General features: G+C 41.2%; 1 protein-coding gene across 1 annotated transcript in view; it reads left to right on the top strand.

Moving 5' to 3' along the window:
* DPYS (dihydropyrimidinase) overlaps positions 1-21,802 on the top strand; it is a 91,281-nt gene extending 69,479 nt beyond the window's left edge. The window contains exons 8-10 of the mRNA XM_017885198.1: positions 4,776-4,983; positions 19,903-20,033; positions 21,387-21,802. Of these exons, the coding sequence (XP_017740687.1) occupies positions 4,776-4,983; positions 19,903-20,019 (325 nt within the window). The 3' untranslated portion in view covers positions 20,020-20,033; positions 21,387-21,802. The remainder of the gene's footprint in view (positions 1-4,775; positions 4,984-19,902; positions 20,034-21,386) is intronic.
* Positions 21,803-26,595: the final 4,793 nt, after the last annotated feature.

Raw genomic sequence — 26,595 nt, 5'->3', positions numbered from 1 at the left:
TATTAAACTACGTGAACCTTGGGCAAGTTCTGAAACAGCTCTATTTCAGCATTATCATCTTGGAAATGTAGTAATAATACTGAGCTGTGTGCTTATTACAGTTGGTAATATTAGAATCGCCAAGTATTTATAGGTATTAGTGAACAAGTATTTCATATAAGCTAAGATGCCACTAAGAATGATAGTTATAACAATTTTACTTATTTATTCATTACTAATTAACCTGGACAGCATGCTAGAAAACCCAACAGAAATGGACTGGATGTTTACCTCTCATTTACTTCAGTGTTCTGTTCCCAAAACATAGTCATGTCCCAGAGGACAGTGGAGGCAGGAATTTAAATTGACCTGACTAAACAGGAAGACAATCATGCAATCTTTTTATTTGATCATCACATAAACATTTATAAAGCACGTAGTATGTGCTGAAGCTAAACCAACCTAGTCTCTTTCTTAAAGTGTGCACCAAGTAGGAAAAGAGAGCCTTGTCAAGAGATCATTGTGATACTTTCAGATAATGCTAAACGACAGAGGAAAATGTTCAGTTTCACCCTGTGTCATCAGGGTCAACTTCTAGGCACCAGGATTCTTGGGTGGAGTTTTAGGGAAGGGAGAAGGGCAGAAGTGAGGAGGGCATTTAGGGAAAAGATAACCTCATGTGCAAGGATTCAGAAGTGGGAAAGCTCCTAAGATTGGAGAATTACAGCTTAAGCTGGAAAGAAAAAGTTAGGTGCCAAATGACACCCTGTCAGACACCTTCCAATGTGAAAGTGGAAGCACATTCCTTTTGCTGCTGGTGATAATGCCTCAAATTTACATTTTGTGTTAATTTGACTTCATTTACATAATGACTTATTATAAAGAATCTCTTAGATGTTGTCTAATTGTCCTCTTTCTCCTGCTAACCCCAAGGCTGAGAAAGTCAAGGTAATGACCTTCAAGGCAAAGAAATTCGATTTGATATTTTGCTGTGTCAACCTCATTTTAAGATCACAACTTACGTCCAGGAAACAGTATAACAAGAATGCTGAAGATACTTGGAATCCGCCATCTTCCTTTTCTTAGCCCACAGAAAAAGCTACTTTGTATATTCCCTCCTGTATTTGCCCACATGCATATATATTTTTCTGGTAGACATAATGTACATACTCTCTATCGCCAGTTTTCCATTAATATTATATAATTGTCAGGGTTTTGCTTCTGAGAGTATTTTAATTCTAGTCTTTCATAAATGCCTAATATTCTATAGAACTGACTTTGGAAAATAGTTATGCTTCAGTTTTTAAATAGTTTAGGCAACATTGTAATGACAATCTTTGTGTATAAAGATTATTTCTTCTGTTAGATGTTTTCCCTAAGAACTTCAGTAACTCTTAAGAATTTCTTTTTTCCTCCCATTCATGTGCTTTAAATAACCATTTCAGCACAAATTTTTAATTCATTTTACTTTCTTCATATAGCAGCCTTACTAATGCATCAGTCCAAAAATCTTCTTTATATAGTATGCTGTAATACAATCCCAAAAGTCCCTCCCATCAATATAACTGTGATGCTTAGGAATGCAGCTACCCAGACTATGGAAATATTTGACAGATTGTAATGGCCATAAAAAGTCTTTTCACCCTGAAAGTCTAAAACCCCTCTATATTGTTTCCTAGCTTTATTTTCTTGGAGTTTGTATCTTTCATCACCATAATTCATCATAACTCATTCTATACTTAGTATTCCTTTAAATATTTTCTTCATTTTCCTGTTTTAGTGATGTTATTTACCACTGGATTAATACCCCTCCATCCTTCTTAATGTTTGAAATTATTGTTGTATTTGTACCTGCCTCCTACTTCTTGGTGATTATTTGACATTTCTTTATGCCAGTAAGTTGGTTCCTAAGGTCACTGAAAGCTCTTTTGTTTGCTGCAGCATACACTTAAAATATGACCCAGCAATTTCACTCCTGGGTATTTACATTAGAGAAATATTCATGCAAAACAGGTACCTGAATGTTTATAACAGCTCTATTCATATTCATCAAAAAAAAAAACTATTTAGAAACAACTCAGATGACCTTCAGTAGGTGAATGTATAGCACATTGTGGTATGTCCATACAGTGGAATACTATGCAGCAACAAACAAGGGAGCTATTCATACACACAACAAATTGGATGAATCTCAAAGGACTGATGTGGAATTAAAGAAGTCAGTCTTGAAAGATTACACACTCTATGATTCTACTTATATGACAGTCTTGAAAAGAGAAAACTATAGTAATGAAGACTAGATCAGTGGTTGCCAGGTGTTAGGGATTGGGGGAGGGCGTGACTACAAAGGGGTAGTGTGAGTCTGGGGTAGTGGTAGCACTGTCCTGTGTCTTAATTGTTGTGATGGCAACACAAATCTATGTATGTGTAAACATTCATAGAAATGTACACCAAAAGGTCATTTTTATTGTAAATTTTAAAAATATAAAAAGATCCAAGTTTCCAGGCCAGGTGCAGTGACTCATGCTTATAATCCTAGCACTTTGGAAAGCCAGGTTGGGTGGACTGCTTGAGCCTTGGAGTTCGAGACCATCCTGGGTAACATGGCTTAACCCTGTCTCTACCAAAAACAATATAAAAATTAGCCAGGTGTGGTGGCACATGCCTGTAGTGCCAGCTACTTGGGAGGCTGAGGTGGGAGGATCGCTTGAACTGAGGAGGTAAAGATTGCAGTGAGCTATGATGGTCAAACCACTGTACTTCCAGCCTGGGCAACAAGAGCAAGACCCTATCTCAAAAAATTAAAATTAAAATTAAAAAAAATCCCAGTTTCATCAAACTAGTCATATGTCCTTTGGCAAATGATATGACCTTTCTAAATCTCAATTTATTTTTCCTATAAAATGTGGAAAATACTCTCTACCTTGGAGAGGTGTTCTAAAGATGAAATAAGATGTTATAAACCATCTCCATGACATACTAGATGCTCCTCTTTCTCTTTTCCATGGCAGCTGTTTCTCACTGGGAGCAGATTCTTTTTTATTATTATCATCACCGTGCTTTTTTACAGCTATTTGGCTCTTAGGTAGCAGCCTGGAGCCACTGAGGGTTTCAAGCAGGAAAATGACATGATCTGATCTTCATTTTTAGAAGATAAATTGAGCAGCTTTGTGGAGAGTGGTAAGGAATGCAGGGGGGTAAGAGTTGAAACAAAGAAGCCAGTAAGAGGTGTTGGGGTTGTCCAGGTGAGAGATGATGGTGTAGACTCCAGTGGGAGCCATGGAGAGGGGGAGAGGAGGAGAGGGGTCTTATTTTGGGAGGAGGTAGAACAAAGTAGCTTGTTACTGGCTTGAGGGGTGAGGAAAGATAAATGGTGATGTCATTTACTGAGATGAGAACTCAAGGGAGGAGCAAACTCGAGCAGGTGGGTTGTGGTCAGCATTAAAAGTCAAGAATTCTGTCTGGGCATGTTGGGATTGGAAACCAAGAAAGCAGTTGGACCAAGGACCAGGCAGTGTTATCTTGTTCATTTCTAGGACTGCAGCACACAGCAGCTGGGGCTTCCTCCTCAGCCCTTCCAGATAAGGCTGGGGGAACTTTGAGCTGCTTCTCCTTAGACTCACTCAGCCTTGAGGATTTTAGCAAAATTTATCTCTTTAATCCATTCCTGAGAGGGATTGTAGAACCTTCTACCAGAATTCAGATTATGCTATTATTCTAAGTGAAGTAACTCAGGAATGGAAAACCAAACATCATATGTTCTCATTCGTAAGTGGGAGCAAAGCTATGAGGATGCGAAGGCATAAGAATGGCACCATGGACTTTGGGGACTCAGGGGAAAAGGGTGGGAAGGGGTGAGGGATAAAAGACTACACACTGGGTTCAGTGTACACTGCTCGGGTGATGGGTGCACCAAAATCTCACAAATCATCACTAAAGAACTTACTCATGTAACCAAATACCACCTGTTCCCCAAAAACTATGGAAATAAAAAATTTTAAAGAAAAAAAGGACTCAGATTATGCTCATATTATTCACTGCTGCCAGATTTTTTTCTTTTCCATTTAATGAGATTTAAGGAAAGGAGGCATGTAGCATTTTCGAATACCTAGCCTGGAAGTCATCAATCATTTTGTGTAAGATTGAAAAATATTATTAAACTACAGAGAATGATGACACATGTATAACATAGAATATGCTAAGAGATTATATTCCAACATATTTGGTTATTTCTGTTATCTTCAAATTTCTAGTTTTGCTACAGACAATGAAAGAAATTACATATATACTTTTCCTTGATAACTACCAAATCTAATTTGATAACTATCAAATAGCTATTTCCTTTGGGAAGGCAGGAGCAGGCATGGGATTTGGGAAGGGGTTTTGAAGAAGCCTCCATTGTATGTACAAAAGTTAAAATTCCATAGAGCTGGATGTAGGGTCAGTGTGTTCATCAGTCATCTGTGTTTAAAATATTTTATAATTTAAAACAAAAAAAGTTAACATATAAATAAAATAATTTTAAAATCTGAACATAAAAGACAATGCCCTCCTTCCACCCACTCTACCCTCATTAATCACCTTAAAGAGTGATCTCTTGGGTTTTTCTCTCAGAAAAATGTAATTACTTTGTAATGAAATGTTAATGTTATGTTCTATTCTTAAAGTCACTTGTTACAGTGATGAAGCTATGACTTAATAGAGTTGCTAAATTTTCTTCTAAGTCATTCTTCTTTTATATTTATCAAGTGAGCTGGTGATGATGTGGAACTTGTTTGTTGTTTTCACAAATATAGGACTATCTCAGCAAAAACTCATCATCAGGCTGTTAACTTCAACATTTTTGAGGGCATGGTTTGCCACGGGGTGCCCCTTGTGACTATTTCAAGAGGCAAAGTGGTGTATGAAGCCGGAGTGTTCAGTGTCACGGCAGGAGACGGGAAGTTTATTCCTCGAAAACCATTTGCTGAATATATTTACAAACGAATAAAGCAGCGAGACCAGGTGAGTGTGCCACAGTGGGATACTGCTACAGGTCAGACTGTCTCCTGCTCCTGGATATCTGGTTGGTAGTGGTGGTGTTGACACTACACTTGGTTTAAGGTGTTCCTGGGGTGTCAGGATTGATATGAGAGATTAGAGATGCCATGTTTTAGAGAAAGGATCATTATTGGATGGATGCATTTCCCCTTGCAGACTGATAGGTCAGTTTGGGATTTCCAGATTGTGGGAGAATCTGGTGGGGGCTTTTGGCAATTGTGTTAGTCAGGGTCCTCCAAGAGGCAGACACCCAGATGGATAAAGGTGTATGAGTTTTATTGGGGGAAACACCTGTGAAAGAAACTAGGAGGTGGCTGGAAAAGATTGGGAGAGCCCTCAGATTTCAAGTTAAGTCTGAAACCAGTGAAGAAAAGAAAGAGAGAAAATGGGTGGGATCATCCTGGAATACCCTACAGTCTAGGGGAGGCTGAGAAAGGCCTTCAGGGAGTCCTAGAGCCATGTCTCAGAGCTCCCAGCTACAGGTCAGTCCCAGTCATTGGCTGAGAGCCACTGTGGGAGGTGTGACCTCTGTGCATAAGTGTAATGGAGTTCAGAGCTCAGCCCCAGCCCCTTGAAAAAATGTGCTCCCAGTTGAAGATCTGCAAGTTTCGTTTTTATGACCACCAGTGCAATGGTGGAGTTTTGGGCTGGAGAAGACCTAAATACAAATTCTGTCTTGCCCTCGCCACCATTTCCTAGCTGTGTGGCCTTGAGCAAGTTTCTCGATCCTGCTTGGGCTCAATTCCCTCATCTGGAAAATGACAACAATGTTTCCTTCCTAACAAATTGTGACACTCAAATGGGTTTTTTAAATGAAAGGCATGGCCCAAAGCAGTAGCTCACCACACCTGTAATCCCAGCCCTTTGGGAGGCAAAGGTGGGAGAATCACTTGAGGCCAGGAGTTTGAGAACAGCCTGGGCAACAGAGTGAGACCCCATCTCTACAAAAAATTTAAAAATAAAAAATAATTAGCCAGCCACACCAGTGCACTCCAGCCTGGGCAACAGGTTGGTAGGAGGTCAATAAATGTCATTTTTGTCTCTTTGCTTTCCCCTTTTGATGAACAAATCTATATCAAAGACCCCTGTTATTATAAAAGAGATATTTGGGCTTTCACACAAGTTTTGTTTAGTTCACACAGAGTTTGAAATAATTTTAAAATTTTACTATGCCAAATACACTAAAATATTTGAGAATTTTAGATTTTAAAAATCTAGATTTCTGGATTTGGGGGCCAGGGGAAGCAAACCTGTGTCCTCAATCCCACATGGGTCCAATGGGCCAGAGCTAGATGGCAGGCCCCTAGCTAGGAGGTATTTCTGGGTTTCACCCAGAAGGCTTCACACATTACTTGCCTGGCCATGTAGATGGTAGTGTTTGCCACCCTTGGACTAGTTCTAAGGCTTCTCCCTCTTCTTTCTATTTTTCAAATGTACCTCTCCTTTTCCAGAGCTCTCTGGCTGTTTTTTTGATTCAGTTCATTTGGATCTTGTAGACTCTTTGGTTTCTCCTCTAATGTCTTCCGAAAAATTTTTACTTGTGGATTCTCAGAGTCCATTACGCAAGATTTATCCATTTTTAAACACTTCCTAAGGCTTTGATTAGGTAAACAAATGTTCTCACGTGCTTTAAATTATCAGAAATGCTATAGCTCTTTTTATGCTGTATTTATATGCTCAGTCAAAATAGATGGTTTAAGGTTACAGTTAATATTTCCGGGGAGTTAGTTTATAAATGTTACCACTAATGGGTGACAAGTAGGTGGTAACTGTAAGAATCCTAGGATCCTCGGTGTTTCTGAAGATGTATGTGATAAATAACAGCAGCACTAACATTTAGTGAGTGCTTACTGAATGCAAGACACACTGCTAAGGTCTCTGTCACCACAATAACCCTGGGAGGGAGGGAGGTATTTTTTTCACTTAAAATTAAAGAACTGGCCAGGCATGGTGGTTCACACCTGTAATCCTAGCAGTTTTGGAGGCCGACGCAAATGGATTGCCTGAGCTCAGTAGTTCAAAACCAGTCTGGGCAACATAGCAAAACCCCATCTCTACTAAAAATACAAAAAATTAGCCAGGCGTGGTGGCACACTTCTGTAGTCCCAGCTACTTCGGAGGCTGAGGCACGAGAATAGCTTGAACCTGGGAGGTGGAGGTTGCAGTGAGCCAAGATCACACCACTGCACTCCAGCCTGGGTGACAGAGTGAGACTCTGTCTTAAAAAAAAAAAAAAAAAGTTAGAGAACTGAAGTTTCAAGAAATTAAGAAATTTGTCCAAGTCACACAAGCAAGTATATGGCAGGGCCAGGACATAAACCTTGCTTATCTGATTCCAAAAACTTTATCCTTAAGTAATAATAGATACTGTAAATTATAAACATTGAGTTGAATGAAGTAATGAAGGATAAGTTACTCAGCATTTGTTTTGGAAAAAAGTCTCTCAAGGAAAAAATTAAGTTGGAGGCACTGATGGCAGCTGGTGCATTCATGAGACTATGGCAGTTATCTAGGAGATGAACAGAGAGGGTAGATTTAGGATATCATAAAGTAGTAAAATTAATAGAACTGGGTGATAGATTATGTGACACCTGAAGTGGATCCAAGGCAGGGCCAATCTTGGCATCAGTTCCAGTTGCTTCCAGCAGGGGCGCTAGACTAACAGGGAACCCTGATGGACCATATTTCAGTGCTTGGCTTTGCCTTAGTCTTCTTGCAGAGAAAATGTTTTAAGGTAGCAGAGGTCCTCAAATCACTGGTTTCATCAGTTCTCCTTTGCAAATTATTTTGTGATTTTTTTGGCAGAATTAATGCCAACTGCAATTTTTATGAGTTCACTATCAATTCTGTGAATTATTTTAGTTTCTTAGTACTTTTTTCTAATATCAAATTTTTAGGCATTTTGGTGCATCATTGTTTTAAAAATATCAATACATGATAGTTATCATGTGTTGTTTTGAGCACTATCTGCCAAGCTCTGTACTAAGTGGTTTATATTCATTATTTTACTTAATCCATACAGCAAGCCAAGTGGTAGGTATTATTGTTCCCATTTTACAGAATAGAAAGCTGAGTCTCAGTAAGATTAAGTAACTTCCTAGGTTAAGCATTAAGTAAACCTAAGAGCCAGGATTTGTGATAAGGTCTTTTTGATTCCTACTGTACCACTGGACCTCTGTAGATACAAAAAAAAAAAAAAAAAAAAAAAAAAAAAAAAAAAAAGGAAGAAAATAGTCATGAAACCCAAATCATGGAGAAATGCCTTATTAAAAAATGTTGGTGTGGAAAAAATATTAAATAAAATGGATAAAATTAAATGAGGTTGGAAACTGTCTGGAGATGGTTCCCTATGGCATTAGGCAAAGACAACTCACAGGATAAAAATATCACATAAAGGTTAAGAAAAGAATCATAAAACCCTAGATTTTAAACTCACATGAGGTTATCAAAGTCTGTGCTTTGGTTTTCATTTCAAATACTCAGATTTCTTTGTGAGTGAGGACAAGAGATTGAGGGCAAGCAGGAATAGCCAATGCTATTTCTTTGCTTATCTGTTATCCCTACCAAGAAAATTAATCACTTCCTATTCTGGACTCCCAAAGCACACAGTACAGAGTCACATCAGCATTTGCCAGTCCCTGAACTCAGCTGGTCTCCTGGCTAGAGTGTTAGTTCCTTCAGAGCAGCATCTTATTCTTTTTTGCCAGTACTTGGTACATAGCAGGCATCTGAATAAACTGCAAACAGAAGGAGCAAAGGCTATAGTTTCAGAGGTGCATAGAAGGAAATTTAACTAAATTTACCCAGCAGATTGTCCCTGTCTTATTTCAAATAGTGGGATTATCTGTGACAGCTTGATTCTTATCTATGATTTTATTACATAATAATAAAATCTGTCAGCATCATACCATGCAGCTATTACTGTTACTGGATCTTTTGGGAAATTTCAAAGGAAAGAAAAGACATTTTTATCTGATTTGACAGCTTTGGGGAATTGCTAATTTATTTATTTTAAAATGTAGACAGCTGATCCTAAAGGAAAATATTGAATCAGAAGATGAGGCATCAAATTTTATTTGATAAATATAACATAATAGAATATATTTCAACTTCATATAAAAGTTGTTTAAGGAAAGGAAAGTAAAAGAAAAGAGGGAGGGGAAAATGTAACAGCAACTTGGATGTTCAAGAGAATTCTGACTGAGCAAAATTACATATTATTAATTGTTTACAAAAATATATAGCTCTTTAAGTTAAAATGGGTTATGTTTCTTGAATTTTTGTGTGTTTAGAGTGTTATAAGTTCCAACAAAATGTGAAAGTATAGACATTTGTTAAGTCATCTCTTTTTTTTCAGTGGCAGGGAACCCCAAACTTTCTGGAAAATCAGGGTCACATTGCATTTTATAGAAAAACAGGAATAGCTTGGAGTAATGTATGGTTTCAGAATACTGCTGCCAAAGCTTTTAAACTGGGTTGTATCTTTGCAATGATAAGCATAATTTGCCTTGTAGATAAGATAAAATCGAGTGGATGGCTGCTTTGGTCCTTGAGATGGGTATTCTCCATTTCTGAAATAACCATTTGTCAATGTCTTTCTCAAGGTGGTAGCTCAGAGAAAATAATTTAAGACATATCACTTTCCATATAATCCTAATTTCTTCAGATTAATTACTACCTACCAATACAAGGTAACACAAGAGACATATGTATGCATCTCTGCCCATCTCTTCATTCAGTGGTGTCAGTTTGGTAGCTTGAAATCAGCCAGGGAAGGAGTATTTACACCACAGAAATAGGCAGGTGCTTTAAGTTAGGACTTGAAGGGTGGTGAGGAAAAGGGAAGGTAGAGATAGTTGTTAATATTTACCAGCACATCACTATAGACAGGACCTTTTCTAAGTACTCTTTTTCATGCTTTATCTAATCAGTCAACATTCGTTTAGTAAATATTTATTGACCACCAATTCTGTTCCAAGCACACTTTAATTCTTACAACAACCCTTGGAGGTAAGTAGTGATATTCCTATTTTATAGATTAAGAAATAGAGGCTCAGTGAACTCACCTAGTTACTAAGTGACAGTGTTGGGACTCAAACCCAGGTTTGTCTACCTCCAAAGCCAATCCCTTTAACCTGTATCACTGCAGTATCCTAACCATAAAGTTTAATCTCTACTCAAACAAATAGCCACCCATTCCCCCATCCTCAGGATATCACTCCCTCAGACTCCCCTCTGCACAGAGGGTTCAATTCCTCTTGGACTGGCAAATTTACCAGAGGAACCAGCCCTGAAATGAGACAGCCCAACTTTGTAGCTCACAGCATTTTTATTTATTTATTTATTTCTTGCTTCAAATCTTTCCCTCTCCCACTCCAGCCAGGATATTTTAAGGATTAAATTGAGATATTTGGTAAGTTGTAAACATCATCAAAATGTCAATTTTCATTGTTATAGATCACCGGTCACACCTATGGCTTCCTCATGTACTAGTGATTCACAGAGCCCTGGGTAGCTCAGTTCAATGTGTACCGAGCACCCTGTAAATTCACCAGGCCAGGCGTGGATTTCATTCTCAGGGAGTCACTGTTTATTTGGTCTGTTTGCTGTTGACCCAGCATCTGCTGTTTGGTATTTGGAAGTTCTGTTGTCTTTATTGATATTTTAGTGTCTTAGCCTCCATGAACAGCATTCAATCATTAATACCTTTGGGATTCTTCTCTGTTGATCTTGCTATTTTCAGAAAATCTAGCATCCAGCTGGGCCTGGTGGCTCATGCCTGTAATCCCAGCACTTTGGGATGCTGAGGTGGGTGGATCACCTGAGGTCGGGAGCTCAAGACTAGCCTGGCCAACATAGTGAATCCCCTCTCTAACTAAAATGTAGAAATTAGCCGGGAGTGGTGGTGCATGTCTGTAATCCCAGCTTCTTGGGAGGCTGAGGCAGGAGAATCATTTGAACCCAGAAGGTGGAGGTTGTTGTGAGCTGAGATTGCACCACTGTACTCTAGCCTGAGTAACAGAGTAAGGCTCTTTCTCAAAACCTTTGGGATTCTTCTCTGTTGATCTTGCTATTTTCAGAAAATCTAGCATCCAGCTGGGCCTGGTGGCTCATGCCTGTAATCCCAGCACTTTGGGATGCTGAGGTGGGTGGATCACCTGAGGTCGGGAGCTCAAGACTAGCCTGGCCAACATAGTGAATCCCCCTCTCTAACTAAAAATGTAGAAATTAGCCGGGAGTGGTGGTGCATGTCTGTAATCCCAGCTTCTTGGGAGGCTGAGGCAGGAGAATCATTTGAACCCAGAAGGTGAAGGTTTTTTTGGAGAGGATGTGCCCCCCTTTTCCTTACCCTGGTAAAAAAAGTAAGGCCTTTTCTAAAAAAAAAAAAAAAAAAAGAAAAGAAAAAAGAAAAAAAGAAAAGAAAATCTAGCATCCCAGCACATTCCATCCTCAGCAGTCAATATGATTAACTTTCCCTTTTCTTTTTTTTTTTAGACAGAGTCTCACTCAGTGCCCAGACTAGAGTGCAGTGGCATGATCTCGGCTCACTGCAGTCTTCACCTCCTGGGTTCAAGAAATTTTCCTGCCTCAGCCTCCCGAGTAGCTGGGACTACAGGCATAGGCCACCACACCTGGATAATTTTTGTATTTTTAGTAGAGACGGGGTTTCACCATGTTGGCCAGGCTGCTCTTGAACTCCTGACCTCAAGTGATCAGCCCGTCTCAGCCTTCCCAAGTGCTGGGATTAGAGGTGTGAGCCACCACGCCCAGCCCAATATGATTAAATTTACTATCAACTTATGTCTTCATTTTTCCTTGTTTACCTAACCAAAAAGCATTTCTGTAGTTATGAAAGTGTAATGATAATTGGAATTAATGTTTATTTATAGAACCACAAATTATATAATTATCATTTCCATCTCTCTATTAATTTGTCACAATGACAAGTATCATCAGATACTGAGAACTCAAGTTCAATTCTCATTTACCAAAGTAAACCACCAGTGTCCTGCTAGGCGAGGTGCCACTTATGTCTTCTGTATTACTTATATTTTGTGCATGCTGCTATAACAATATCTGTGGCTGGTTAATTTATAATGAACAGACGTTTATTAGCTCACATTTCAGGAGGCTATGAAGTCTAAGAATGAGGAGCTGGCATATAAAGAGGGCCTTCTTGCTGTGTCATCCCACCAAGGAAGGCATCACATGGCAGAAGGGCAAAGAGAGGAGAAGGGGGAGAGCCAAAGGGGCCAAACTTGTCATTTGATAAGGAATCCACTCCCAAGATAACAGCATTAATCCATTCATAAAGGCAGAGTCCTCATGGCCTAACCATCTATTAAAAGTCTCACCTCTTAATACTGTTACAATGGCAATTAAATTTTAAGATGAGTTTGAGAGGGGACAAACATTCAAACCACAACAACAGCCACCCGTGGTTTTAACCTCAAGTCATTTTATTTGATTGTGATACCATCAAGATGGAAAGAATTGCTGTCAAGGTGTGATCATCTAATCTTGACCAGCATGTACTAGGGGAAAAAAAATACCATAATCAGATTAGCCTTCCAATGGTGTGTTCTCAGGACTTGAGTCTCTTGAAGTATTCCTTGAGAAAGCTGTCAAATAATTTTAGATGATGTTACCCTCAGGTGATACAATTGCCCAATATCATCAAAATTTCAAGAGGTCCTACAGTCAGGAAATCTCTCTTCATTTAACAAATGTTTGTGGAGCACCAGCCGCTATTCCAGATGCTGAGGATATAGGCATTAATAAGACAGCCAGTCTGATCACAAAGAGCTTATATTCTACTTGTTTCAACTGTGGTTCATGGTGCTTATGTTCTAGTTGTGTTTGAGACAATTTTACACCTCTTTGTGCTGTAGCCAATGAGCATAAAGGAGATAAAGGAGTCTGGAGATAAAGGAGTCTAGAGATCAAGAGACATCAAAGCTGGAGATAAAATTTGGGAATCATAACATATAGATTTAAAACCGTGAGTCTAAGGTCACCAAGGAGACTATATTAGAGAAGAAAGTGGGCTTACAACAGAGCTCTGGGCCCACCAACCTTCAGAGGTGGAGGAGAAGAGCAAGCATCAGTGGAGCCTGAGAAGGCTGACCAGTGAGGCAGGAAGACCATCAGGAGAACATGGAGTCCCAGAAGGCGAGAAGAGAAACCTGCTGTCTTTGTTCAATCCAGGATACTCTGTTTCTTCATCCTGGTTTTCTATGTGTTTTATGCTGCATAAATGTCCTCTAAGAATAAGGTATGCTTTTGGCCAGGAGAATAGGGATGGAGTCTTTATTATCACCATACTCATCTAGGATGCCAGAGAAAGAGGCTCACTTTATTTTGACCCTGACTGCTAGTGTCAAGTACATGCATTAAGCAATGGCTCTGCCATATGCTGGGGTCTGTGTCAGGCTAGGCAGTTCATACTTCAGACAGAGGTTTGCCATTGTCATTAGAGAGAAGGAATAAGACAAGGATTGCTAAGAGTTGGAGGTTAAGTCTACTTAGAAAACAAATGTGCAGCTGAACTTTTGAATAACAGCAGTGACGGTTTCAGATTCTGCAGAAGGAGTGCCATCACTTTTCCATTTTGTCACAGTGAACATCTAGTGATGTCCTAAAACATGCCCAGAGAACAATGCCAGGAGCAACAGACAGCACAAAGATGAAGAAGGCATGAGTCTAGCCATCATAGAGCTTGTGTAACCCACTTCTAAGGATGAGCAAATATTAAAAGGTTAAAAGGGCTGAGAGGCTTGAGACTAGGACTTAAGTTGTCTTTGATTTCTGTCAACTTGTCTATCAAAGGGAAAGACTGCGGAGTGTGAGGCAGCACAAGACTCCTGACAGGAGGCTGCTTGTTTCTGAGGTGGCCGTGCACGCAGACATGGCTCCCATCCACGGCTATTCTGAGAGGAAAGCAGACCTGGTCCACCCAGAGCTTCAGAGGCAGGCAAGAGAGAGACGGTATGCAGGTTAGCCCCGGCCAGTCGGGTCAGAGACATGTGATGGTCAGCGGGACAAGGGTGACAAGCCAGACGTGACTGGCTCCATGACTGAACAGCCAGAAAGCAGTTTGTAGACAGCAGGTCACAGAAAATTACAGCCCAGGCCAGGCTCAGTGGCTCACGCCTGTAATCCCAGCACTTTGGGAGACTGAGGCAGGTGGATGACTTGAGGGCAGGAGTTCAAGACCAGCCTGGCCAAAGTGACGAAACCCTGTCTCTACTAAAATACAAAATTAGCTGCCCATGGTGGTGTGCACCTGTAATTCCAGCTACCTGGGAGACTGAGATATGAGAATCGTGTGCACGTAGGAGGTGGAGTTTGCAGTGAGCCAAGATTGTGCCACTGTGCTCTGGCTTGGGTGACGGAGTGAAACTCTATCTCAATAAAGAAAAAAAAAAGAAAGAAAGAAAAGAAAAGTACAGCCTGGAGAACAGATAAATGATGCAGCACAACAAAAGAGCACGACAGAAACTGAGTCAGCCCAGGCCAGGCCAAACCACAAAAGAAGAAAGCAGGCTTAGATGGGAAGTCCCCTTCATACCTTCTTCCCCAAAATCCCTTCTACCCATATCTATTGAGTGCTTGTTATGGAGAAAGAGAGTAGCACACCAGCCCTCTGTCTGCTGGGGAGACTGACAAGTGAACAAATTATTCCAGAAACCTGGGGTAAGCAAGATAGTGCATAGGGCACAGAGGGCCAAAGTTTCCTAGACTGATGATTAGCTGAGCTGAGTAATAAAAGAGAAGTCAGATAATTACACAAAAGTGAGAGCGGCAGCCTAACCCATGCAAAAGCATGGCCTTGACCGGGAGCTACCAGGAAGGATTCTGATGTGCTTGGAGTGGCTGGTGCATGCTCCCAGAGCCTGCAAGCTGGGTTCTGGGGAAGTATCCTCTAGGTGATGGAGCAGCCTGTAGAGCAAACCCAGCCCTGAGTGAAGAGGGCAGGCCCTGTGTGTGATGGCCCCACCTGAGTCACCGGCATGGGCAGTCAGTTCCCAAGAAGGAGTCCAGGACAGACAAAAAATGAACAGCTGAAAATCCCAAGTAGTGTAGGTTCAAGGAAGTAGTGTAGGAAGAGGGAGACGGAGTGGGATCTGAGGAGGGCTACACAGCACACAGTAGGCAGCACAAAAGTCTGCTCACTTAGGTCACATGCTCCAGATGTGCTCACTGCAGAAGAGCCTGAAGATTGAACTGAAATATACCACAGGCTTTGCTGAGTATGAATACCAAGAGGAGCATAGAGAAGGCAAGCCCTCTAGGTGATAGGCAGGAATGAGCTGAAAGAAGGACATAAATCTTGGTTTGCTCGGACGGGCCTGGATTATACTTATGTTAATTATGTTTAGTGCCCTTTTNGAAGGGGGAGAGCCAAAGGGGCCAAACTTGTCATTTGATAAGGAATCCACTCCCAAGATAACAGCATTAATCCATTCATAAAGGCAGAGTCCTCATGGCCTAACCATCTATTAAAAGTCTCACCTCTTAATACTGTTACAATGGCAATTAAATTTTAAGATGAGTTTGAGAGGGGACAAACATTCAAACCACAACAACAGCCACCCGTGGTTTTAACCTCAAGTCATTTTATTTGATTGTGATACCATCAAGATGGAAAGAATTGCTGTCAAGGTGTGATCATCTAATCTTGACCAGCATGTACTAGGGGGAAAAAAAATACCATAATCAGATTAGCCTTCCAATGGTGTGTTCTCAGGACTTGAGTCTCTTGAAGTATTCCTTGAGAAAGCTGTCAAATAATTTTAGATGATGTTACCCTCAGGTGATACAATTGCCCAATATCATCAAAAATTTCAAGAGGTCCTACAGTCAGGAAATCTCTCTTCATTTAACAAATGTTTGTGGAGCACCAGCCGCTATTCCAGATGCTGAGGATATAGGCATTAATAAGACAGCCAGTCTGATCACAAAGAGCTTATATTCTACTTGTTTCAACTGTGGTTCATGGTGCTTATGTTCTAGTTGTGTTTGAGACAATTTTACACCTCTTTGTGCTGTAGCCAATGAGCATAAAGGAGATAAAGGAGTCTGGAGATAAAGGAGTCTAGAGATCAAGAGACATCAAAGCTGGAGATAAAATTTGGGAATCATAACATATAGATTTAAAACCGTGAGTCTAAGGTCACCAAGGAGACTATATTAGAGAAGAAAGTGGGCTTACAACAGAGCTCTGGGCCCACCAACCTTCAGAGGTGGAGGAGAAGAGCAAGCATCAGTGGAGCCTGAGAAGGCTGACCAGTGAGGCAGGAAGACCATCAGGAGAACATGGAGTCCCAGAAGGCGAGAAGAGAAACCTGCTGTCTTTGTTCAATCCAGGATACTCTGTTTCTTCATCCTGGTTTTTCTATGTGTTTTATGCTGCATAAATGTCCTCTAAGAATAAGGTATGCTTTTGGCCAGGAGAATAGGGATGGAGTCTTTATTATCACCATACTCATCTAGGATGCCAGAGAAAGAGGCTCACTTTATTTTGACCCTGACTGCTAGTGTCAAGTACATGCATTAAGCAATGGCTCTGCCATATGCTGGGGTCTGTGTCAGGCTAGGCAGTTCATACTTCAGACAGAGGTTTGCCATTGTCATTAGAGAGAAGGAATAAGACAAGGATTGCTAAGAGTTGGAGGTTAAGTCTACTTAGAAAACAAATGTGCAGCTGAACTTTTGAATAACAGCAGTGACGGTTTCAGATTCTGCAGAAGGAGTGCCATCACTTTTCCATTTTGTCACAGTGAACATCTAGTGATGTCCTAAAACATGCCCAGAGAACAATGCCAGGAGCAACAGACAGCACAAAGATGAAGAAGGCATGAGTCTAGCCATCATAGAGCTTGTGTAACCCACTTCTAAGGATGAGCAAATATTAAAAGGTTAAAAGGGCTGAGAGGCTTGAGACTAGGACTTAAGTTGTCTTTGATTTCTGTCAACTTGTCTATCAAAGGGAAAGACTGCGGAGTGTGAGGCAGCACAAGACTCCTGACAGGAGGCTGCTTGTTTCTGAGGTGGCCGTGCACGCAGACATGGCTCCCATCCACGGCTATTCTGAGAGGAAAGCAGACCTGGTCCACCCAGAGCTTCAGAGGCAGGCAAGAGAGAGACGGTATGCAGGTTAGCCCCGGCCAGTCGGGTCAGAGACATGTGATGGTCAGCGGGACAAGGGTGACAAGCCAGACGTGACTGGCTCCATGACTGAACAGCCAGAAAGCAGTTTGTAGACAGCAGGTCACAGAAAAATTACAGCCCAGGCCAGGCTCAGTGGCTCACGCCTGTAATCCCAGCACTTTGGGAGACTGAGGCAGGTGGATGACTTGAGGGCAGGAGTTCAAGACCAGCCTGGCCAAAGTGACGAAACCCTGTCTCTACTAAAAATACAAAAATTAGCTGCCCATGGTGGTGTGCACCTGTAATTCCAGCTACCTGGGAGACTGAGATATGAGAATCGTGTGCACGTAGGAGGTGGAGTTTGCAGTGAGCCAAGATTGTGCCACTGTGCTCTGGCTTGGGTGACGGAGTGAAACTCTATCTCAATAAAGAAAAAAAAAAGAAAGAAAGAAAAGAAAAGTACAGCCTGGAGAACAGATAAATGATGCAGCACAACAAAAGAGCACGACAGAAACTGAGTCAGCCCAGGCCAGGCCAAACCACAAAAAGAAGAAAGCAGGCTTAGATGGGAAGTCCCCTTCATACCTTCTTCCCCCAAAATCCCTTCTACCCATATCTATTGAGTGCTTGTTATGGAGAAAGAGAGTAGCACACCAGCCCTCTGTCTGCTGGGGGAGACTGACAAGTGAACAAATTATTCCAGAAACCTGGGGTAAGCAAGATAGTGCATAGGGCACAGAGGGCCAAAGTTTCCTAGACTGATGATTAGCTGAGCTGAGTAATAAAAGAGAAGTCAGATAATTACACAAAAGTGAGAGCGGCAGCCTAACCCATGCAAAAGCATGGCCTTGACCGGGAGCTACCAGGAAGGATTCTGATGTGCTTGGAGTGGCTGGTGCATGCTCCCAGAGCCTGCAAGCTGGGTTCTGGGGAAGTATCCTCTAGGTGATGGAGCAGCCTGTAGAGCAAACCCAGCCCTGAGTGAAGAGGGCAGGCCCTGTGTGTGATGGCCCCACCTGAGTCACCGGCATGGGCAGTCAGTTCCCAAGAAGGAGTCCAGGACAGACAAAAAATGAACAGCTGAAAATCCCAAGTAGTGTAGGTTCAAGGAAGTAGTGTAGGAAGAGGGAGACGGAGTGGGATCTGAGGAGGGCTACACAGCACACAGTAGGCAGCACAAAAGTCTGCTCACTTAGGTCACATGCTCCAGATGTGCTCACTGCAGAAGAGCCTGAAGATTGAACTGAAATATACCACAGGCTTTGCTGAGTATGAATACCAAGAGGAGCATAGAGAAGGCAAGCCCTCTAGGTGATAGGCAGGAATGAGCTGAAAGAAGGACATAAATCTTGGTTTGCTCGGACGGGCCTGGATTATACTTATGTTAATTATGTTTAGTGCCCTTTTCATGTTCAGAAGTGTCCTACTTTGGATGATAAATTGTACAGTTGCCCCAGGTTTAAGTGATATTCATGCAGTCTGGCTTGGAAAGTAAAGCCAGGAGAGGATTAAAAAAAAAAAACAAACAAACAAAAACAGGGACCAAGGACCTGAAAGGGAGGATGCGGCCAGAGAGTAGGATATTAGGTGAGTTTAAGGTTTCAGATGTGGTGCTCCAAGGTGGTAGAAATGGGAGGGTGTCTGTGTTCCTCAAGATGACGACAGGGATCGAGGACTGAGTAGATAGTGAACCAAAACGGAAGTCCAGCAAAGCATTTAGACAGATACAGAAAGTGGGCAGAGGCTTGGCCTGGTGAGGGAAGGGCAGGGGTCCCCCCATTTCCTGAGCACTCAGTTGCCCACCTGGTGCTGTGCTTCAAGTTCTGTGGCTGCAGGGGCTGCGGGCCTTGTTCTGTGTTGGATCCTTGGTGTTTGGCATACTCTCTGGGGCTGTGTGAGCTCAGCGAATATCTGCGGAATGAATGAAGAAAATGCTTTGGCTCTGGAAATTCTCAGCTATCTGAGAGATAGGTTTATTTCCCCCATTTCATGGATGAGGAAGTAGGCCTGGAGGCATTAATTAACTTGTCAGTTTCCTACATGTAATAAATGGCAAATGGAGAATTCTAACTGAGATCTGTCTCACTTCAAAGGTCACACTGTTGATCACTACAATGTATTAGTTTTGGTGGTCAAGATGAGACCCACAGTAATTTGTTATCTGTGTGTGTGTGTGTGTGTGTGTGTGTGTGAGATTTCAAAACTCTGCTCAAGCACTGACAGCTCTAGCTGAATCCAGCAGAGGGTTCTGCTGCATAGTCGGTCACCAACGAGGTGAGATTCTGTGGACAATTCATAATGCACAGAGACAGTCAGGAAAGGGGAAAGCACACACAATTGCTAAACCTGAAGCAACTGCTCTGAGTGTTAGGAGAGGTACAAAGAAGCACTGCAAACTCAGGCAAGTAGGATTGGAACTGGAAGAAAAGGTCAGATGTTGGAAAGGACAGTAGGAGACAGTTGTGGGACTCAGAAGGGCATGAGGATATGGCAGAGGCCCTAGTGAGTGTCCCTGGGCCTCTGTCTGTTGCAGATTAGTACCCACAAAAAGTGGGACAATCCAGATTCTCAAGGTTGCCACGAATTTCTGTGAAAGGCCAAGGGGATTGGGAGGCATGTGATAAATTTACAAGATGCTTTTTTTGCTCTCACAATTCATAAAGGGAGCTACACTTAACTTGGAACTCAAGAAAATAAACCACAAAAGGGAAATGAAATGTTCTCTTTCAGACTTGCACACCTACCCCCGTGGAGCGTGCACCCTATAAGGGAGAAGTCGCCACACTGAAATCCAGAGTGACAAAAGAAGATGCCACAGTGGGGACCAGGAAACAGGCCCACCCCTGAAGTGTGTGCTGTCGGTAAGGGACTGTGGACAAGAAAAGTCTTCCTGCATGAAAGCATATGAAAGTAGCAGCTCTCCTCATAAGGGTTGAAGAGACCAAGGTCAGAGGCTTCACAGTGATCTAAGACTCAAGGACAATTGAGCCCAGGGAGGACTGATCAAAGCAGAGCATTTAGATAAGGCTTCCAGATTGTAGAAGGCCTTGGGCTTGCTAGAGAGTCATTCTTTGAGATGTTAGGAAACATTCAATACAGCCTTGGGGACTCAACTATGAGCAAGATGCAGTAAGGAGGCTGATAACATACAGAGGGAACTACTTAAGACAGGGAGTACAATTTCATGGTCAAAATTTACAAATGGATTAGGACCTTATCTGGAGAAACGAATCTTCATATTGTAAATACAACGGTGTTCTACAATTTAGAATAAATGAAAAATGAATAAAATGTTGCTTTAGGGGTATAATCCCCAGGAAAATTCTTCAATAGTATCTGATTATTTCACAATTAGTTTTGGAAATAATATTACAGATACAGTCATTTTTGCAAAAGTATTTGAGCACTTCATCAGTTTTCTCTGTCTTTTGACAGGCTGATCTTTCTTTTCTGAAGTGTCTAGTATCATCATCCTTGACAATTTTCTTTCCTCAGTTGTCTTCTGGTCCTGCTCTCTTAGATCCCCATTTAACAGTGGCTTTGCTGTAATTTTAGCATCTCCCTAATATCACTTCCACTGACTTCATGAAATCTACATGTTTTGCCAGTTTTGCAATTTTGCTAGACTCTTAATTTTTTTTTTTTTTTTTTTATGTGTGATATGTTTTCAGACATTTCAACACATGGCCATCTGCACAAGACTTAACCCCAGAGGTTGACCTAATGGACCTGGTTAGACATTTGTGTTAATGAGAGGCACAGTTTGACAATGGTCTGGCTTTCTATATACTGAAGCACTGCACCTTTACACATTTTGACAACCTCTTACTCCCTGCATAAATCCTGTTCCTGCAGGGATTTGGATAATGAGGGCTTGAATGGCAAAGCCCTCTGTGCTACATGCCATGTTCTTTCATTATTGAACGTTGTGTGTTTAACAACAAACACTATCTAGCCCAAAGTCTCAACCTTTTTGTCATTTTCAGACTACCAGAATTGTTCTTCTAATCCAGGATGATTTTTTGTTAAAAATTCAGGGAAAGATTAGCAAGAGAAAGAAATGTGATTGAATGCTATAACATGCTATTAATGACATTTATAGGAGCAGGATTAGTGTTTACTTTGATTATAGCACTTTTGGGGGGTTTGGTTTGAATTCTGCATCTCTTTGTGAGGGAGAATGTTACAGTGAGTTCCTTTCATTCTCTTCAAAGGTAAAATCAGAAGAAAGGAGGCTGCCGTTCCTTTCACAGCCAAACGTTGTCAACCCATGGAGAAGCAGGCCTTATTCAACTCCCTGGGATCCTTTAGAAAAAAATCACCGCTCTAGACTTCTTTGATTTTCTTTCAGAAGCAATTGCTGTCTTTATCACTGTGTCTTTGTTGCTGCATAAGATTGAAGGTATAAATTTATATTGTTGTAATGGAAAGGCTGTGTGGAAATTCATTGGTGATACTTTAAAATGTTATCTTTGCTTGTACTAGATTTCTTACTTAGAATTTTTAAAAATCATTTTCTTGTTTAAATTGTTTCTTTTTTTAAAAAAAGGTTACATTAGTTTTAAAAAAGCTCTGTGATTTTACTTTTTATTGTAATTAATAAACATTGAGATCTTCGTTTTGTATCTTATCTGATTTATTTGTGTCTCCTTCTATCTAGTGGGATTGAGATTCTAGGAGGTTGGTTTTCATTTGAGAGCATGAGTTCCTGGCCATGTCTCTTCAGCAACTTTTGGAAATCTAGTCTCAGAAAATCCCACCTAATCAAATTAGATGCTCAAGTTTAAAATAAGTCCAAGGCAAATTATCCAATCACAATGATGAATGTGGGATTTGAGGGAATTAAATGGAATCAGCATGGCTGAAAGATGCTACATTAATACCTTCCTTCCCCTACACTTCCTAGTCTATGGTATGATCCTTCTGTGTGTGCAGAGAAGCTAAGATTAGATTTCTTCTCCTGGGTAACTAGGTCAAGCAGGATTTTTAAAACAGGGAATAAAATCGGGGCGATTATGCTCTCCTTGCAGGTGCGTCTGCCCCCAACATACTCACTTAGGAGTATATTTGTACATTTAACAAAGGGTAGTAGAAATTCAGTTTACCCAATTGTGATTTGTTTTGAGCACACAGAGAAAGGACGGTGAGCTGCACCTGAAGAAAATCCTTCTGTTTCAATCAAACTACAGCTCTTTTTTCTCAGGTTAAGAGATACTTTAAAATATTTATTTCTCTCTACTTTGGTTGACAATGGGAAGTCAACAATAAGACTACTGAATCCTTTCAAAAGGAATATATAAATTGCTTTCTTACCCCGAAGTCAATTCCCACTCATCCTTTGGTATTCAGCTGAAATAGCACCCCACTAAGAGTCTTACCCAGATCTGACATGCTCCTCCGTAGGAGGCCAAGCATACACCCATCACCATGCCTTATCTTGTTGCCCTATAACACCTGTTCTACTTGTCTGTCTCCTCTAGGAAACTGAAAGCTTCTTCAGGACAGGGCCTGTCTGGTTCACTATTATTTCAGTAGCATCTAGCAGACTACCATGCAATTGATGGATATTCAATGGATATTTATTAATGTTCAGATAAGGGAGGAAGTGAAGGAGTTCCTGTTCAGTTCTCAAATTCATAAAGTTAGTGAGAGCTCTTAACAAAATCGGGACAAACTTTGTAGAACATTTTAGTGTAAGGCTGCTTTAAATGGAGAGCGCAGGTCATTATCTATTTGACAGATCTGTGTGGGAGAACGAAATAGCTATAGGATTCTGCATCAATAAAGACATTTGAAATGAATGTGGAAATCCCTTTGTTGCTTTTATTAGAGTTTGTTGCAATATTTTTATGGAAAGATAGGTCTAAATAATAATATAAAGCAACAGAAAACATAATTCAAGCTATTAATATTTAATACCATAGTTTTCAAGGCTACCTCACTATGCAATAAAAGATTTGTCACTAAACAATTGCATTTTTAAGGTCTGCAGAAAGAATAGGTGGAATGAGTAACATTCCTTTTCCATATTCCCCTTCCACTGCCTCCCTCCTCCCCTAGGTACTGTGATGGATTGGGAGGGAACCATGTGTTCATGGTGGGCCCTAAACTTGGCTCCTCTATTGACTAACGGTGAGGCCTTGATAAATTTTTAAAACTGAAATACGAGATTATTGAAACATACAAAAGGCATCAAAATTAACACAACCACATCTCTGAACCTGTCACCCAGTGTGGAAAATAAAACTGTACCAATACAGTTGAAGTCCCCTGTGTTTCTCTCCCTGTGGTTTGCCCCTTCCTTCCCCAAGGTAACCAGTGTCCTGATCTGCTGTTTTATTCCAGTGTCCATCATTTATACCTTTTTCTTTTTTTTGAGACAGAATCACCCTGTCACCCAGGCTTGAGTGCAGTGACTCGATCTCAGCTCACTGCAACTTCCACCTCCTAGGTTCAAATGATTCTCATGCCTCAGCCTCCTGAGTAACTGGGACTACAGGCTCCCTGCAACACACCCAGCTAATTTTGTATTTTAGTNACAGAATCACCCTGTCACCCAGGCTTGAGTGCAGTGACTCGATCTCAGCTCACTGCAACTTCCACCTCCTAGGTTCAAATGATTCTCATGCCTCAGCCTCCTGAGTAACTGGGACTACAGGCTCCCTGCAACACACCCAGCTAATTTTTGTATTTTTAGTAGAGATGGGATTTCACCATGTTGCCCAGGCTGGTCTCAAACTCCTGACCTCAAGTGATCCACCTGCCCTGGCCTCCCAAAGTGCTGGGATTACAGGCATGAGCCACTGCACCCAGCCTATACCTTTGCTATGTATGTACATATTTCTAAGCATTGTTTTGTATGTCAGGGGTCTCCAACCCTTGGGCCATGAACTGGTGCACAGCAGGAGGTGAGCAGCGAACAAGCATTGCTGCCTGAGTTCCACCTCTGTCAGATCAGTGGCAGCATTAGATTCTCACAGGGCGAACCCTATTGTGAACTGTGCTTGCAAGGATCTAGGTTATGTGCTTCTTATGAGAATCTAATGCCGGATGATCTGAAGTGGGACAGTTTTATGCAGAAACCATCCCTCCCAACCCTCAGTCTGTGGAAAAATTGTCTTCCATGAAACCAGTCCCTGTTGCCAAAAAGGTTGGGGACTGCTGTTGCATGTGGTTAAATCTAATAAAAGCACAACACAGTATGTGTTGTCTTGATTCCTGCTTTTTTGTGGTCAACATGTTTGGGAGTTGTTTTCATAGGCCTAGTTCTGGTTATTTACTGTATTGCTGTGTAGGATTGCATGGTAATAACCACACCGCAATCTATTTAGGCATTCTCTTGTTTAAAAGACATTTAGATTGTTTCCTATCATAAACATGTTTGTGATAGATTGTTTGCTATCACAAACAACACTGTCATAGGCAATTCTGTGCAGATTTCCTCATGGACGTGTGACAGCTCCTCCAGGGCACATGCCTTTAGCATAGGGGAGTGGGACTGGTGAATCCTAAGGTGGGCCCTTTCTCGCCTCACTTAAATACTGGCAAATTGTCCTCCAAAGTGGTGAGTTATGCCCTCATTAAGAGAGTGTACAAGTTTCTGTTGCTCCACATTCTCATCAATATCAGATATTGTCCAATTTACTAATTTTGCCATTCAGATCCATGTAAAAGGGATCTTATTGAAGTTTGAATTTGCATTTCCTGAGCGCTAATGAGGCTGAGCTCCTTTTCATTGTGTAAATTAATTGATCTTTCTAAGCCTCCATTTTTTCATTTGTAAGAGGAGAATGATAAGGGTATCTGCCCAATACACATAGACGCCGTGAAGATTACGAACCTCAGACTGTATGGTCAACAAGTGCTAGCTATGATGACTGTGTTAACAGCCATGCAGTGAGTTAATAAATGATGTGCTACCCAGAGACTGCCAAAGTCGACTGTTCTTCTCTTTCTGTGGGGAAGTCCACCACGCTTTGTAGTTCCAACTCCTTTGGCAGCTGCAGAAGCATGGAAGCCAAGAATGGGAAGGATGAGTGAGCCCAGGCACAGGGTGAGGGCGTCAGGCGGGCCTGGAGAGGGTCAGTGGGCCTGGGTCTTAGGCGCTAGCATTGTGAGCTGTCTGAGTAGGAGTGCAGACTGAAATAGGGGAATGGGTAGAGCCTCACTCTCAAGTGACCCATGCAGGTGCAGCAGGTCCCAATGTCAGCATCCAGGCCAACTACAGCAGGCCGTTTTCTCTCCATTCTCTCTGTACATGATGCAGCATCCTACAGGGGAATGATTAAGAACTTGTCAGAGGCTTTAAAGTCACAAGAGCCAGTTAAGCAAGACAGGTAAACTTCCTAAGCCTCAGTTTCTCTATTGACAAAGTAAGAGTAATTAATCATACCTCTTTTTCACGGGATGGTAGGACACATTGGGATGGCACATGCAAAGCCCCAGCTCTCCCTCAGTGGTGGACAGATTCAGCCTTGTCTCCTTCTCTTGCCCTACCATGACTGCCACTCTTTTCATTCCCATGTATCCAATACAGAGCCCCCTGAAGGCAAATATTTAATTAGGTTTATTTTTGTCAAATGCACTTTCTCCCTTTACTTCGTTTTGGAGAATATCTGTGGACAATTTAAAATTAAAAAAAAAAAAAAAGAAACACAGAACGTCCATCATTTATTAAACACCAACTGTTTATAAAACACAGAAGCCAACTCCTTAGTTTGGCTGCCACTGGTCCTCAAATGCCTTGCACAGGGAGTGGCACAGAGAAGTGCTCAGTAAATCCTTGATGAGGGAATGAATTAACCTTGGGAACAGAAGATGACAGAGGAGGAGGAGAGGAATAATTCATGAAAGAAAAGTAACACTACTACAAATCATTATTTGTGTCCAGGGGTCAGGACTCCATTTGTCTTAAGAGCCGTCCCAGTGTTAATGGTGATTGTAAAAATATAAATGGCACTGGGGAGTGGCCTTCTGAGACTGTGGGCTTAGGCAAGCTTGCATAACCAGCTGTGGGAGTGAAAAAGCATTCAGGGTGTTTTCAAGCAGTGGTTTACATTTTTGTTTGTCAGTTTTTGTGGGGTTTTTTGCCTTTTGACAGGATGCAGTCTTCACAAGCACATAGGACCTTAGCTTTTCCTTTAATAAAACTTATAAATGTGCTCAATAGAGTCTTAATGATAATATTTATTAGGCCCTTATTAGGTGCCCAGACTTGTGCTAAGGTCTGTATACATGCCATCATTTAATTGTCTCTGCAGCCCTATGAGGGGAATATTATTACTATTATTTTATTACATATTTATATATATAACATGTTGTATTATCTATAATATATAATGTTTTATTATATATTATATAATAATTATGATTATATTGTATAATAATTAATATTACTAATTATTAATATATTAATAATTATAA

This window comes from Rhinopithecus bieti, unplaced genomic scaffold (genome assembly GCF_001698545.2).
Source record: "Rhinopithecus bieti isolate Rb0 unplaced genomic scaffold, ASM169854v2 scaffold_13352, whole genome shotgun sequence".
Taxonomy (NCBI): domain Eukaryota; kingdom Metazoa; phylum Chordata; class Mammalia; order Primates; family Cercopithecidae; genus Rhinopithecus; species Rhinopithecus bieti.
This window is presented reverse-complemented; position numbering and strand designations above follow the sequence as displayed.